The 16,121-nt window shown below is 44.8% G+C and overlaps 1 protein-coding gene across 2 annotated transcripts in view; it reads right to left on the bottom strand.

The window, feature by feature from the left end:
• Positions 1-2,133: 2,133 nt before the first annotated feature.
• HRH1 (histamine receptor H1) overlaps positions 2,134-16,121 on the bottom strand; it is a 139,239-nt gene continuing 125,251 nt past the window's right edge. For both annotated transcript variants that reach the window (XM_007100185.3, XM_024123755.1), the window contains one exon: positions 2,134-4,317. In XM_007100185.3, coding sequence (XP_007100247.1) covers positions 2,819-4,282 — 1,464 coding nt within the window. In that variant the 5' untranslated portion in view covers positions 4,283-4,317 and the 3' untranslated portion in view covers positions 2,134-2,818. The remainder of the gene's footprint in view (positions 4,318-16,121) is intronic.

Raw genomic sequence — 16,121 nt, forward strand, 5'->3', positions numbered from 1 at the left:
GCTGAGTTATGTCTGCACCATCGTCCCTTGCCTTTCATGAATTTAAGAATTAATTCAAGCATACAGACAGGCATAGGAAGACCAGGCTGATACTGTGGAAAGGAAGCCCATTCCACAATCAGATCTTGGACCTGGTCCTTATTAATCCCTCTGTGCTTTGGTTTGCCTATTTGTAAAAACACAGAAATCTGCCTCAGGAGGTGTTGTAGAGATTAGATTAGATGACAGTGGTAAAGCACAAAAGTATATGCTCAGTATATTTTAAAACTACTTGAGTCCCCACTGGGTACCATTCACTCTGCAAGCACCATAAACACTGTACACAATAATCCATGGACCTTGTTTATTATGCTCTGGCAATTTACATCGACCATTTTTTGTTCTGGTCAGATTCAAATCCAAGCCTCTCATTGACCCAAAGTCAGGGCTTGTAACCACTCCTCTTCACTAGTTGCCTCAACTGTTCATCAACATCAATAACAGGCACTTAGCCATTTGCCCGCGTGGGGTAGACCCTAAAAAGACTTAGAAGTGCTCCTTGGTCCTGAGGGGTCCCGGGAAGCAACTCTTCCCGGTTTCTGACCTGGAAACCGACCAGCTGCAGGATAACCTAAACCAGGATAAAAGTCTCCTAACTCCCCCAGTTTTGAGGGAGAAGAGCTTTGGGATATGCAAAGTAGAGAGTGAAGCTTGTTATAAAAAGTAAGTCTTTTTCTAAAGATGTTTACAAATGTGAATGTATATGTCCTTACAAAACCAAAGAGAAACCTTGTATCAGATCTTGTTAACATTTGACATTACATTTCAATACATCTTCTCAGTCCAAGAGACTCAGAAAGGTAGGTATTAAATCAATCAAACTTGTAACAGTATAGTTTCAAAGATCATACTTTAGGTAGGTAAAAAATCTCTCATTTTAACAGATCATGCAAACAGGAACATAAGACATAAAATACCAGCTTGTACAGGCACTCCCACTAGCTACATATATTACAGTTTGGCATCGAGTATACATCACAACCAGACTGCAACATCAACACCAAGTAAAACTGCGTGTTCCCATGCCTTTGCTAGTTTCGACTTAAAAGGTGTGCCTATGGGCTTCCCTGGTGGCGCAGTGGTTGAGAGTCCGCCTGTCGATGCAGGGCATACGGGTTCGTGCCCTGGTCCGGGAGGATCCCACGTGCCGCGGAGCGGCTGGGCCCGTGAGCCATGGCCGCTGAGCCTGCGCGTCCGGAGCCTGTGCTCCGCGACGGGAGAGGCCACAATAGTGAGAGACCCGCGTACCGCAAAACAAACAAACAAAAAGAGGTGTGCCTATAAAAGAACATGATGACTTTTCTTGGATAAACAGCAAAACTCACAGATGAAAATGCACACTGTCCCTTCAAAAGTATCACCTCTGTGGCCACAAACATCTTCTATGTCAGCTCCTCCTGCTCTCAATATACCCTTTTTTAAAAAAAAAATTTACTTATTTATTTATTTTTGGCTGTGTTGGGTCCTCATTGCTGCGCGCAGGCTTTCTCTAGTTGCAGTGAGCAGGCACTACTCTCCGTTGCGGTGCGTGGACTTCTCATTACGGTGGCTTCTCTCGTTGCAGAGCACAGGGTCTAGGCATGCGGGCTTCAGTAGTTGTGGCGCACGAGCTTAGTTGCTCTGCGGCATGTGGGATCTTCCCTGACCAGGGCTCGAACCCGTGTCCCCTGTGTTGGCAGGCAGATTCTTAACCACTGCGCCACCAGGGAAGCCCTCAATATACTCGAGAATTGCCACCACTCTCAGGAATTGCGTGTGTGTGTGTGTGTGTGTGTGTGTGTGTGTGTGTGTGTGTGTGTGCTGAATAGAACAAATTTTTGCCTTTAGTAGAAAAATGTGTTACGATGAGCTGAAACCACAGGATATTCACTCTAGCTCTCCTATAAGTAGCTGTGTGATCTCAGGCACCTTATTTCACCTTGCTGCACTTCAATTTGCTTCTCTAGTAATACCACCCTCCTGCTGTGGGATGTCATGGGGCTTAAATGACATCAACCTAGCACAGCCCTCAAGAAATATGGCTTTCTTCTCCCCACTCCCCTTTCTGGTTTTTAATGAACAACCATTTAAAAAATATTCTTTTCTCTTTGAGGGCAGCATTTAGCCTTTTTTTTTTTTATGGCAAAAAGGGAATTTGGGTTTGAAAATGATGGATGTGTAGACTGCATAATTTCCTATCAACTCTAAGATGTGTGTGAGTGAGAAATAATAAGGCGGAATTTCCAAGGTGGTTCAAACACTGGGTCCGGAGAAAGCTGTAAAAGAGGCTCAGAGGACAGGTGTTCTGAGAAGTGGCAGTCACAGTGGAATAGCTGTCCTGCCTCTCAAGGTGACCCCTGGCAGGGGACAGCATCTGTCTGTGTGTATCAATATAAGGTCTCTGCACAGTCGTATAGCTCCATTCCAGGAAGGCTCCAGAGTTCTGTCTACTTCTCTACTGGAACTCTACCCACGTGTCCCTTCGGTTGCCCATTAATTCGAGTCTGAAAGCTTGAATTACAATGTGAGTCTGAGGCGCCCACATTTCCCGAGGAGCAGGAGAGCTCAACCAGATCGGATTCTCTTGGAAGTATTCTGCTCTCAGGATACAGTCTCTCTGCTGACCACCGCCATCTGCTGTTCTTCCAATGGTGCCTATGAACTTTCCAAACTACCCAGCCCCTAAGGCTATTCTTTTGGCTCCAGAAAGCCCAGGTGTCTGGCAACGCACAGGCTTCCTCCTCTATTTCCTTCAGGGACATCATAAGCATCACTTAGTCGCAACCCCTTGTAGCCTCCCTTAGGAGCGAATGTGCAGAATTTTCTTGAACGTCTTCTTGAAGTTCTCGTTGCACAAGGGGTAGATGAGGGGGTTCAGCGTGGAGTTGATGTAGCCCAGCCAGATGGTGAACATGTGCACATGTTGGTTACAGCAGCTCTCGCAGAAGGCAATGACCATGAAGAAGATGAAGTAAGGAATCCAGCAAACGATGAAGGCCACCATGATAAAACCCAATTGTTTGGCGGCCTTCCGTTCTCGGTTCATCTGCAACACAGACATGTACTGTCTTGAATGTGAGCAAAGCCTCTTCCAGGTGAACTTGATATAATCCAGGCCTCTGCTAGACTCACTTTTCGATTTGGCTTTCCCTGGTGCCAACTCTGTGGGGGTGTCTGAGTCTGTCCGGGAGAAGGAGTGGCTGTCACCTAGGATCTGATCCTCTAGTATCTCCTTGGCCCCATGCATGTTCAGGCCCTGCTCACCCGTCTCGAGCTGGCTCTGGCTCTGGCTGATGGCTACGTATTCCCTGCCCCTCCCATCCGCCTCCATCTGCGTCTGCACAATGTTAGGTGGGGAGCAATGGACTCTGTCCAGCTCTCCATCCTTCTCTTGGCGGAAGACGCCTGGAGACTTTATCTCCTTTGGGTCTTGGGATGCTGTCTTCAAGACAGGTCCACCACCGGCATCTTTCGGCTTCCTTTTCAGAACTTCCCAGGGAGACTCCTTCCCCGGTTTCTTAGCGCCCACCTTGAGGTCCTCTGGCTTCAGCTTATCTTCAGAGAAGGATGGGAGGGATCCACCGATGAGCTCCCGGTGCTGACAGTGCTGCTGTACAGCCCTGTAGATCTTAGCATAGAACCAGAGCATGAGCAAGGTGGGCAGGTAGAAGTTGACGATGGCAGTCATGACCTTGAACCAGGTGACGTCGTAGAAGTCCGTCTCGCACTTGTCCTCCCGGCGCCCTGAGGTCTTCGACATGAAGCGATGCCAGCCCAGAATGGGAATCACCCACAGGAAGGAGAGGAACCAGGCTGCCAAGATGGTCGCCGACGCTCGGGTCTTGGTACGATACCTCAGGTATCCGAGGGGCTGCTGCACAGAGCGGTAGCGATCGACGCACAAGATGAAGATGCTGAAAATGGATGCGGTGCTGGCCACATAGTCCATGGAAAGCCAAAAGAGGCAGAGAGGGCGCCCCAGGGACCACCTGGACATGAGGAGGTAGAGGATGTTCACGGGCATGACGACGGCCCCCACGATCAGATCGGCCACTGAGAGGCTGACGATGTACAGGTTCCCCACCGTGTGTAGCTTCCGCTCGCTGCACACAGCATACAGGACCAGCAGGTTGAGTCCCACCGTGACCAAGGAGATGGCGCTCAGGACCACCACCAGGGGCGTCATTTGGGGGTTGGGCGTAGTGGTCTTGTTCCCCTCACACATCTTGTCTTCCAAGACGCTGGAGGAATTGGGAAGGGTCATTGGCACAAGAGTAGCCTCCAGCTATGGCTCACACCCTGGGAGGAAAGACACAAGGATTCAGGTCAGAGCCCCAGGGATCAGTAGAGTCACTCAGTGCTATCACAGTGATCAAGCCAGGGTTGCATACTGTCGGCGCTGGTAGACACTGCTGGTTACCTACAGCCTACATCCCCTGCTTCTTTAGCCATTCCTTCCTCCCTTCCTTCACTTGATGACTATTTACTGCATTCCTGGGCATTGTTCTAGGTATTGGAAATAGAGCAGTGAACAAAACAAAACCTCTGTCCTCAAGGAGCTCACATTCTAGTGAGGGGAGGGGTGAGCAAAAACAAGGGGAGGTTTGTACAAGTCCCATGTTGCACATGTCCCGGGAGATGGGCTGCATCATGACTGGTCTCAGCTACATATGCCCCCTCGTTGCTCTTTGCCAGTGGCTGGTCTAGAAGTGGGCCTGAAACACAACTCCTAGAGGCCAAGGAAGTAGATGGGGAAGTCTCATGGCAGATATGCGGTTCTGGAAAGTTCTTCTTCTCTGACCCATGAGCAAAACAAGTAAAAGGGTGTTTCCCACTTGCCCTCTTCTTTGTGACAGGAGGTGTTGCACGGGGCTATGGCAGTCATCTTGGGGCCATCAGGGAAGCACCACTGAGACGCCAGCCCAGAGACCTGTTATTACTGAGCTGCTGAACTGACCCTGGAATCATCTTCCTCGAGGCTGGTTATTATGGGAAATAATTAAATATCGTGTTTGCTTAAGTCACTGTTGTGGGAGTTTTTACTTGCATCTAAAAGCACTCCTAACCAACACAGAAGAGGTTACCAGGACACACAAAGCATGAAATAAATCTAGAAAATCTCCTTAGATGAATGGTTCTCAAATGGGAAGAGGGTTATGTTATTTGAGAAAGCATATGCATTATTTCACTTTTATATTTGAAATCTTTTTTCATTACATAAAATATGCAAAGTCAAATGTAACAAAACCTTTGCTGGTAAGACTATACTGAAAACAGATTGGATCCTGCTATACGTAATCCTCAGTTGGGGAGGGAGGTCGAAGTAGGTATTAAAACTTCCAGAAGGCATTGTTAGATTTTTATCTTAATCGAAAAGTGGTATGAGTTTAAAGAAAACTGAGAAATACTAACAGAGTGTAAATGTCTCTTTAGCAAAGACATTATTTTTACATTCAGACAAAGCCAGATAAATTCTTGAGTAGAAGGCCAAATTCTTATGATTTTTTAAAGATAAAAAGCAAGACCCCAAATAAGCAAATGGACCTAATTAAACTTAAAAGCTTTTGCACAGCAAAGGGAACCATCAACAAAATGAAAAGACAACCTACTGAATGGGAGAAAATATTTGCAAATGATATGACTGATACGGGGTTAATATCCAATATATATAATTAGCTCATACAACTCAACATCAAAAAAACAAAGAGGGCTTCCCCGGTGGCTCAGTGGTTTAGAATCCACCTGCCAATGCAGGGGACACGGGTTCGAGCCCAGGTCCAGGAAGATCCCACATGCCGCAGAGCAACTAAGCCCGTGCGCCACAACTACTGAGCCCGCGCGCCTAGAGCCCGTGCTCTGCAACAAGAGAAGCCACCGCAACGAGAAGCCCGCGCACCACAACGAAGAGTAGCCCCCGCTCGCCACAGCTAGAGAAGGCCCGTGTGCAGCAACGAAGACCCAACGCAGTCAAAAATAAATAAATAAATTTAAAAAACAAAAACAAAGAATCTGATTAAAAAATGGGTAGAGGACCTGAATAGACATTTTTCCAAAAAGGACATGCAGCTGGCCAACAAGCACATGAAAAGATGCTCAACATCACTAATCATCAGGGAAATCCAAGTCAAAACCACAATGAGAGATCACCTCACACCTATCAGAATGGTTACCATCAAAAAAAAAAAAACAAAAAAACCACAAATAACAAATGTTGGTGAGGATGTGAAGAAACGGGAACCCTTGTACACTGTTGGTGGGAATGTAAATTGGTGCAACCATTATGGAGAACAGTATGGAGGTTCCTTAAAAAACTTAAAATAGAACTACCATATGACCCAGCAATTCCACACCTGGGTATATATCTGAAAAAAAACAAAAACACTGATTCAAAAAGATAAATGTACCCCAATGTTCATAGCAGCATTATTTACAATTGCCAAGATATGGAAGCAACCTAAGTGTACATCAACAGATGAATGGATAAAGAAGATTGTGACATATATATATATATATAAATATATATATATATATATATATAATGGAATATTACTCAGCCACATAAAAGAATGAAATTTGCAGCAACTTGGATGGACTTAGATGCTTAGTGAAGTAAGTCAGACAGAGAAAGACAAACACTGTATGATATCACTTATATGTGGAATCTAGAAAATAAAACAAACTAGTGAATATAATAGAAAAAATGCAGATTCACAGATAGAGAGAACTAAAGGTTACCAGTGAGGAGGGGGAAGGGGGAAGAGACAAAATAGGGGTAGGGGATTAAGAGGTACAAACTACTGTGTATAAAATAAATAAGCTGCAAGGATATATTGTATAACACAGGGAATATAGCCAATATTTTATAATAACTACAAATAACCTATAAAAATATTGAATCACTATGTTGTATGCCTGTGACTTTTACCCGTAACAAATATATTATACTTCAACTAAAAAAGAAAAAAAGCAAGACCCCAAGGCATTTGATCCTTGTGGAAGGAACCCTTTGAGTTACTTTGTTGGAAAAGCACCACTTGGATAGCACGGAATTTGCTCCAGCTCTATCACTAGTTTTCTGAGTGATCTCTCAGCCTGCATCTCCTCCCGTGGCATATGTGAGAGGTGGGGAGGTGACTGCTAAAGACTTTCAGGTCTCCGTTTTAGAGGCTCGCTTTAGGTGTTTTTCCAAGTTCTCCTCCAGCTCTGCACTGCCACAGCCAGGGTAGCCGTCCGACTCCTCCTGGTGTGCCTCCTCTGACTGCTTCAACAGCATCACCTTCTCTTCCTGTGACACGGTCCTGCCCTCTGCTCCCGTCACTTCCAGCTGTCAGCCTCAGGGGTCTCAACCACTCACCCGACTCCACTCCAGCCATTACCTCTGTCAGGACAACCCCTGAATCTGTAGCTTCAGCCTGTACCTTTCTCCACTCCTAAAGCCAACACCCAATACCGCACAGCTTCCCCTTCAGCCCTGCCCAAGTCCAATTGCTTGGAACTGTCCACAGTCACCTCGGGAAGGAGGAAAGAAGGCTAGGGCCGTATGGTCTCAGGGATTTTTATTTTTTATTTTCGTTGGGAGGAAGCAGGAAGCACTTCCCTAAAATACTCCCAGCTCGGCATTCCCCAGATAGCTCTCACCTCCCACTTCCCCAGGAGTGTCTCATTTCTCTCTTTCCTCATCGCCTTGAGGAAATTCCTCTTTTCTTATTTCTCTTTTTTCTCTTTGCCTCATACACACAGAGGAAAACAAATAATTTTTTTCATTGTGCATATATACTATTTATCATTCCACAATTCTATTTGACAGAAAATGATTTGTTTTTATATAAAAATCTATGTATTTTTTTCCTTTTTGATTAAAAACAAAAGTTTTCTTGATTGAACTGAGATCACCGAAATGAAAATTAGTGTGAAATTAATTGTTTAGGGGTGAAGTCTACTGCTGTCTGCAACTTACTTGAAATTAATCAAAAAGTAAGTTGGATGGATGATTGGTTAGAAGAATGGATAAATGAATAGATATATGATAAAGCAAAAAGAGCAAAATGTTAATTTATGACCTGGGTGGTAGATATATGGGTGTTCACTATACAATGCTTCCAACTTTTCTATTTCATTGATACTTTTCAAAATAAAATATGGGAGAATATATAATAGATAAACAACAAGGTCCTACTGTACAGCACAGGGAACGATATTCGCTCTCTTATAATAAACGATAATGGAAAAGAATATGAAAAAGAATATGTATAACTGGATCTCTTTGCCATACACTAGAAACTAACACAACATTATAAATCAACTATACTTCAATTTAAAAAAAGGTAAAATGTTGGAGAAAATTAATACAGCATAAGTTTATCTTCCTCACTTAACTATCACTATAAGCTCCCATTCTTTATCACATTTTCTCCTTCACAGCTTCGGCATGTTATTTTGCATAAAGCTAAAAGCAGAAAAAAGATCAAGAAATATTTCTTAAGTGAATAAATAAGTGAGCGAGAGGCAGAGTGCTCTGAAATATCTTAGCTCAGAACTTATTCATTCAACAGATATGTACTGGTGAAAGGTTCCTTTTCCGCTCAGTGATCTGCTTTAGGAACAAGAAAACCCACTTTTGTTCTGAAACCATGCAATTCAGAAGAAAGATTCCTAGAAAGGCGAGTGCAGCACCCACGTGGCTAGAGCAGCATGTGGAACTGCTGCTGGGGGCCTGGCGGGTCCCACTGGGAGCGAGGCCAAGAGGGCAGCAGGGGCGGCCACACCTGCATCTCCTGCATGTCCCACTCAGGACCCGCTGCATAATTTGCGGGGCCTAGTGCAAAATGACAGACTAAAAAATAATTAATCATTTCAAGACGGAAGCAGCAGAACACTGAACCAAGCACGGGGCCCTCCTGAGTGCAGGACCTGTGTGACTGCCATTCTGATCTCTCTTCTCTCACCCAGACACTGAAAAGGCTCCACTCAGTGACACAGCTAATGTAAGGCGCTTTCCTCTCCCTTGGGGATCTGCGTTCCTTGGAACGATCCGTGAACAGTTTTCCCTCTCTAAATGCCAGAGGGATGCCAGGCACTCCAGCAGAGGGCAGAAGGTATCTGAGGACACAGATTCTCATTTCACCCCATGCTGCACAGGATGCCACACTCCCCTTGGGCTGCCCAGAGCCCATCGGGCTCTGAGGTGTCCTCTCTGGGGTCAAGGTCGAGCCTACAGAGAGGATGTGCCCTGGGGAGAGAGAACTGAACCTAAGGAGGTGCTTGGGACAGGGCATCTTGAGAAGAAAGAACCAGGGCACCAAGGGGTCTTTCTAGTACCATGTCCCTCAAGGAGTGGGCCCTGGAAGAGAGCGTTCTCAGCTGGCTCTGCCACTCGATGGGCTGTGTGGAGCCTGGGAAAACAGCCAGATCTCCAATTTCCTCACCTGTAAAGTAGGGAAAATAGTATCACCTCCCTCCCGGGGCTGTCGGGAGCCTCAGCTGAGACAATGGGGTGGGAGAGCTCTGCTAACCCCCCATGATGACAACTTGGTGACAAGCAGAAACGGATCCTTTCTCTCTAAGAGGCTCACGTACACAAGCAAGCCATCATTTTTGAGTTAAGGCAGTGGCTCCATTCCAAAACCAGGGGACTTCCCTGGTAGTCCAGTGGTTAAGACTCCGAGCTCCCAATACAGGTGGCCCGGGTTCGAGCCCTGGTCAGGGAACTAGATCCTGCATGCCGCAACTAAGAGACTGCACGCTGCAACTAAAGATCCCACATGCTGCAACAAAGATCCTGCGTGCCGCAACGAAGACCCGGTGCAGCCAAAAAAAAAAAGACCATGCTTATTCAAAAAAAAAAAAAATTAGCTGCAGTGGAATTTTTACTGGAGTGATTACAAGTCTAATCCAATCAGGTCCACGTGCCAGCAAATAAACAAAGGTAGCCAACAGTCCATCCACAGCCTGGGAGCGATGCCTGTGGCAGCTAAGATGGTAAGTCAAGGCTTGGGCTTTTCAGATATCGGTTATCAAGTGCCCACCACAAGCCCATAGGGAGGTCTTCTGATGATCCCAAGGTACAGAGGAGGAAACGGTGAGCTCAGGCTCAGAGGGGTCAAGCAACTTACTCAAGGTCACACAGCTAGAAGTGGTTGGTGAAGCCAATATTCAAAACTAGGTCTAGGGGCTTCCCTGGTGGCACAGTGGTTGAGAGTCCGCCTGCGGATGCAGGGGACACGGGTTCGTGCCCCTGTCCGGGAAGATCCCACATGCCGCGGAGCGGCTGGGCCCGTGAGCCATGGCCGCCGAGCCTGCGCGTCCGGAGCCTGTGCTCCACAACGGGAGAGGCCACAACGGTGAGGGGCCCGCGTACCGCAAAAAAAAAAAAAAACAGAAAAAAACCCGAGGTCTAACTCAGAATTTTTCAACCTCCATTCTACTGACATTTTGAGCTGGATAATTCTTTGTTGTGAAGGGGTGTCCTGTGCATGGTTGGATGTTTAGCAGCATCCCTGGCTTCTACTCAATAGATACCAGTAGCACCCTCCCCCCATTCCCAGACATGACGACCCAAAATATCTCTAGACATTTCCAGATATCCACTGGGAAGCAAAATGATCCGTAGTTGAGAATCACTGATCTAACTGAAGAATATGCCAAAGAAAACAGCTTTCAGCTCAAAGTAAGGAAGGAGTTTCTAAAAATAGATGTTATCTAACACTGCAATGAATTGCCTTGAGAGATACTAAGCGCCCCATCACGGGAGGTATCCAAGAAGAGGTGGCTCTGGCTCCAAATTAGAAATACTCCTGCTTTCTCAGTGGCAATTATTGGTTTTAGATAAAAGGGGTCGACGGGCAGGAATTTCTGTTGACAGCCAGGAAGGGGAGGCAAGAGGAGCTGGAGGATTTGGAGAGATACTACCAGGAAACGAGGCTCCTGGTGGCCTCACCCTCTCCACTTTCCTTCTCATTTCAGCAATGCTGGTCCACAGAAGGCTTGGAGCTCATTTGGGTAGTTGAATAGTGCAGCAGTTAGGAAGCCAGGCTTTGTAAATCAGCAAACCTCTGCTCTCATCCTGCTTCTGCCCTAATTAGCTGGGCAAGATATTTCACTTCCAAGAAGCTTCAGTACTCCTCACCTCTAAAATGGGGATAAACACCTAGTACAGAGCCTGACATATAAGAAGTGCTCGCTTAAAAGCGGCTGTTGTGTTTTCCATTTCTTGGTGAGTGCCGCACCAACCCCACAGCCAGCCCCGCTGAGCTCAGAAGAATCATCCTTGACCTCGCCCTGTTTTTCACTGTGGCAGAAACTGCTAATAGTTTCCCAATATCAGTTCTCTTCTATTTAGAAATAGACTTCTGTTATTTAACTGAAAACATGGCTGCCTGGAATAGAGACTACATTTCCCAGGCTCCTTTGTGGCTGGGTAGGACCATGTGACTAAGTTCCAATGAAATGGAAATGGAAACGTAGTTTGCAACTTCCAGAAAGCAACCCTAAAGGGAGGATGTGTTCTTTTCTTTGGCTCTTCATTCTTCCAGCTGGCTGGAATGTTGACAGGATGAATAGAGCTTAAGCAGCCATCTTGGGACCATGAGGAAGAGGCTCAAAATGAGGAAGGTGAAGCAGTAATTTGGAAGGAGTTGAGGTCCCTGATGATCATGGAGCTGCCATACCAGCCAGAACCACATCTGGATTAGCCTGGCTTTTCTATCATGCACGCCAAACCGAATCCTAACTGATACACTGCCCCTGACTTCAAGGAATTTGTCAATTAGGATGAGAATAAAGGCAAAAGATAAACAAACAGCATCAGAAAAATTAAATTAAAAATTCTACCATGCAACTGGGACAAGTGTGATAACTTGAGGTAAGATCAAAGCAGGTGGCAGGACAGGGGAGGGAGGAACAGCCTCTCCCAAGGTACAGTGGGAATGTCAAGAAGGACATCACAGGACGGGTGATGTGTGACTGGGCTTTGAAGGATGAGTCGAAGTTTGCAGGGAGGAAGAAAGAGGAATTTAAGGATGAGTAAAAGAAAGAATAAACGTACAGAGCTGAGTTCCAGGAGCTGGGAGGGAATTGCTGGAAGTGACTGGAGCACAGAATGAGGAGTCTGGAGACGCAGGTTGGGGCCTAGGTAAAAGGATTCACTTTTATCCTCTATGCCTTTGACTGTGCTGTTTCCCCTGCCTGGAGCACCCTCTTGCCTTGAAGCTCTTAGCTGCTCCTCTTTCTGTGTTCCACAAGAGTTCTAACGCTCCCCTTTACATCAGCTATCTTATCATTCTTTCTTTACTTGGTTCTCCCCAACTACAAGGGGGTACCTCTAGGACATGGAGTGTGCCCACTGTTTCTGAAGGTCAACACCCAGGGCCATAAAGGGGACACGCCCTCCTTGACAGTAGGGGCCACACCTTTTCCTCGCTGCCATTCTCCTGTGCTGGCACACGATAGATGCTCAAAAGAAGTTTACTGGATGAGCTCTGAAAAAAAGACACACATGGATAAAGCAGAGCAGAAGACACAGAAAGTAGGACCTAAATGCAGAAGGTGTGGGCATATTTTTCACAGGGATCTTTAAACCAACAAAAATCTGAGATAAGATTTGTCCTACTGATGAGTATTAATACCTTCCAGCAAACTTTCCTACATTTTCTTGGAAACCTCTGGAAATTTCTTTCATGTTAATCCAAAACATGAATAAATATCTATGCACAAAAATGCTTACTGCAACATTATTCATGGTAGGAAATAAAAGGAAATAATCTAACATTTGGGAACTACACATATTATGGGATAGCTACAGTCATCGATAATCACATTTATGGGGCACCAGTAATGATATGGGAAAATGCTTATGATGAAATTAAATTTACAACAGACATTGTTTGTACAGGATGATGTCAACTCTATTAACAGGCTTAGAGAGAGAATGAGTCTCTGCTATGTTATGTTAACAGTGGTTTCCTCGGGGTAGTAAATTATGTTTATCATCTTTGGTATTTTCCAAGATTTCAACAACGAAGACATCTTAGTTTTATAAGAGGGAGAATAAGAACTAACTGCACTCCTTTTAGAAAACAAAATAAAATAGACTGGAAAAAAATTTTTTTAATGTCTTCCACATCCTTAGAACATCTTTTATTTTCTTTAGTAAAAAGTGAGAGTTTGGGATTCCTTCCCTGATACATTCTAAACTGCCTCACCCATCACTCCCCATTCCAACTGCTCTGCCCTCTGCCCCACTTGCACTGGATGATTATTGTGGTCAAGTAAGCCAGAACATTAAATTCTTTGCTCTAATTCTAAGAAAGAGATGCCATGCACGAGGGGGCCCCAAGGACTGCATATTCTCACTGAGTCTGTCCCGGACATCATTTCCATAAAACACCCAGGTTTATCAATGCCACTGGCAGTGGTGCAGAGAGCTGAATGCAAATAGCAAAATTCTGTTAGGAGCCCAGTGCTGCGGGAATGTGGCTGACTCGGAATCTAGGGCAACGCTGGGCCCACGGTTTGCTTCTGCGTAAGACACAAGGGGCAGCCGACCTTGTGGGCAGGCAGTGGCCCTGAAGATTTTTCAGGGGTTGGTGGAGGTACAAATTCAAATGTCTACAGAGTCAGGCAGGAAAAGTTAATAAGAACAGAGGACTGTGTGTGGAGCACGACAGAGTGATGGGGACTGGGGCAACCAGGAGAGGATATCCTTTGTCTAAAGAGGACAGCTGCCACTCAGATGCCACCAACTGCAGCAGGCCCAGATCTGCCTAATTTTAAAATGAAGCCTAAAAACTGGATTTTCGCATGAAATCTTTTAGTTTTTAAATGTTGTCAATTAGTCAGTTGTTTCATTTGTTTTCTTGGACACTTAAACACAGGTCAAGCAAAAACACATTTGGGGGATCTGACCTGTGAGCCCTGAACTGGAAGTGTGAATCTAGTTCACAGGGGATCCAGGGTGCTGAATATGAGATAATGACCCTGGAGAGACACCTTTGCGGTATTTGCCCAGCTCACACCAAGCCTCCTCTCTGAGAACCACCACCCACCTAGGGACGGGCCCTGGCACCCAAAGTCACATCATGTAAACTCGACACCTAGGCCCACGTGACTGGACCAAAGGTTGTCTTCTGATCCCAAATGGGCCAATCAGTCCAATTCTTCCTCCAGAAAACTGGAATCAGAGCTGTGCAGTCAAGATAGTCTGTTGGTCTCGTCAACTGAAGCGACCGGGAAGTGAGGGCTGAGGCTGCCGCTGGGGGGCAGTGTTGCTCACCTCCAGGCAGAAGGAGAGGCGGTGACAGAAGGCAGCAGACTAAGGCAATAATGCACGTGCTGGAATAGCTGATATCCCCGTGCACGAAGATGAACTTAGACCTTTCCCTTACACCATACACAAAGATTAACCCAATACAGACCAAAGTCCTAAATGTAAGAGCCAATCCTCTTAAAAGTTTCAGAAGAAAGAAAAGGAAATCTTTATGACCTTGAGTTAGCCAAAGATTTCTTAGACACAACACCAAAGGCACAACCAATAAAGGAAAAAAATTGCTAAATTGGACCTCATCACAACTAAAAAATTCCCTAAGAAACCGCAAAGCTACAGAATGGGAGAAAACGTTTGTATATCATATATTTGATAGATCATATATCTGACGTATCCAGAGTATATGAAGAACTCTTATAACTCAATAATAAGAAGACAAATAACCCGATGTAAAAATGGGAAAAGCATCTGAATAGATATTTCACCAAAAAAGACATAGGAATGGCTCACAAGCCCAGGAAAAGATGTTCAACATCGTTAGTCATTAGGGAAATGCAAATCGAAACCACGATGAGATACCACTGCACACCCACCAGGATGACTATAATTTTTAAAGTCAGACAGTAATAAATACTGAGGAGGGTGTAGAGAAATTAGAAGCCTCATATACTATTGCTGGGAATGTAAAATGGAACAGCCACTGTGGAAAGTCTGGCAGTTCCTTAACAGTTAAACATGGTTACCAGATGGTTCTGCAATTCCATATCTAGACATATGCCCAAGAGAACTGAAGATATATGTCCATGTATTTGTGTGTGAATATTTCTAGCTCTATTCATAACAGCCAAAAAGTGAAAACAACCCAAATGTCTATCAACTGGTGAGTGGATAATCAAAATATGATATATCCATATATTATTTGTCAATAAAAGGAACAAAGTACTAATCCATGCTATAATACAGAGGAACTGCAAAAACATCATGCTAAATGAAAGAATCCAGACACAAAAGGTCACATATTGTAGGATTCCATTTATATGAAATGTCCAGAATAGGCAAATCCATAGAGATAAAAAGTGGATTAGTGGTTGCCTAGGGTTTATTATTAGTGGTTGACTGGGGATGGGAACGGAGGAGTCTTTGGAAGTGTTGACAACGTTCTAAAATTGGATTCCGATGATGACTGTATAACTCTGTACATTTGCTAAAAAATTTGAATTGTATGATTCACTTAGAATGGGTGAACTTCATGGCCTGTAAATTATACCTCAAAAAAGTTGTTTAAAAAGAAATTCAGCGGTCCAGGAAAGAAGCTGCCTGGGTTTCCAGATCTGTCTGTCTGTTTTAAAAATCTATTTTGGTGCACTAGTGTTGCACCCCAAAATACCTACCACAGGTTTTTTTTTTTTTTTTAAGGAAATAGAGACTTGTTAGACAAAGAAGGATGAAACTAAAGGTGGTTCCTAAAGAACCACTATAGTTGGGCCACAGTTTTGACTCCGAGTTTCCCAGGAGCCAGAGCAAAGAGGAAAACGGGATCAATTACAAGATTCTAGTGTCATTTAAATGAAAGCAAACTAGTTGCTTAGCAGAAGGACAACTTTAGCTGGTACTAAGTTTTAGACAAAATGTATCTCATGGTTTCTTATAAAGGAAGCAGAGCGAAATGCTACACATAACTTCTTAGTTAATCATCAGAAGTGGAAACATGGAAATGATTTAGCTACATCATCCCTTTCTTCGTGTACCTCTATGGTTTTCTCTCCTTGTATAATTTGGTTTAAGAGTTTTGGAAGGTTGGACTTGCTGGATTGTTTGTCTGCCCCTTCCATCCCCCACCCCT

This window comes from Physeter macrocephalus, chromosome 18, assembly GCF_002837175.3.
Source record: "Physeter macrocephalus isolate SW-GA chromosome 18, ASM283717v5, whole genome shotgun sequence".
In the NCBI taxonomy this organism is placed as follows: Eukaryota; Metazoa; Chordata; class Mammalia; order Artiodactyla; family Physeteridae; genus Physeter; species Physeter macrocephalus.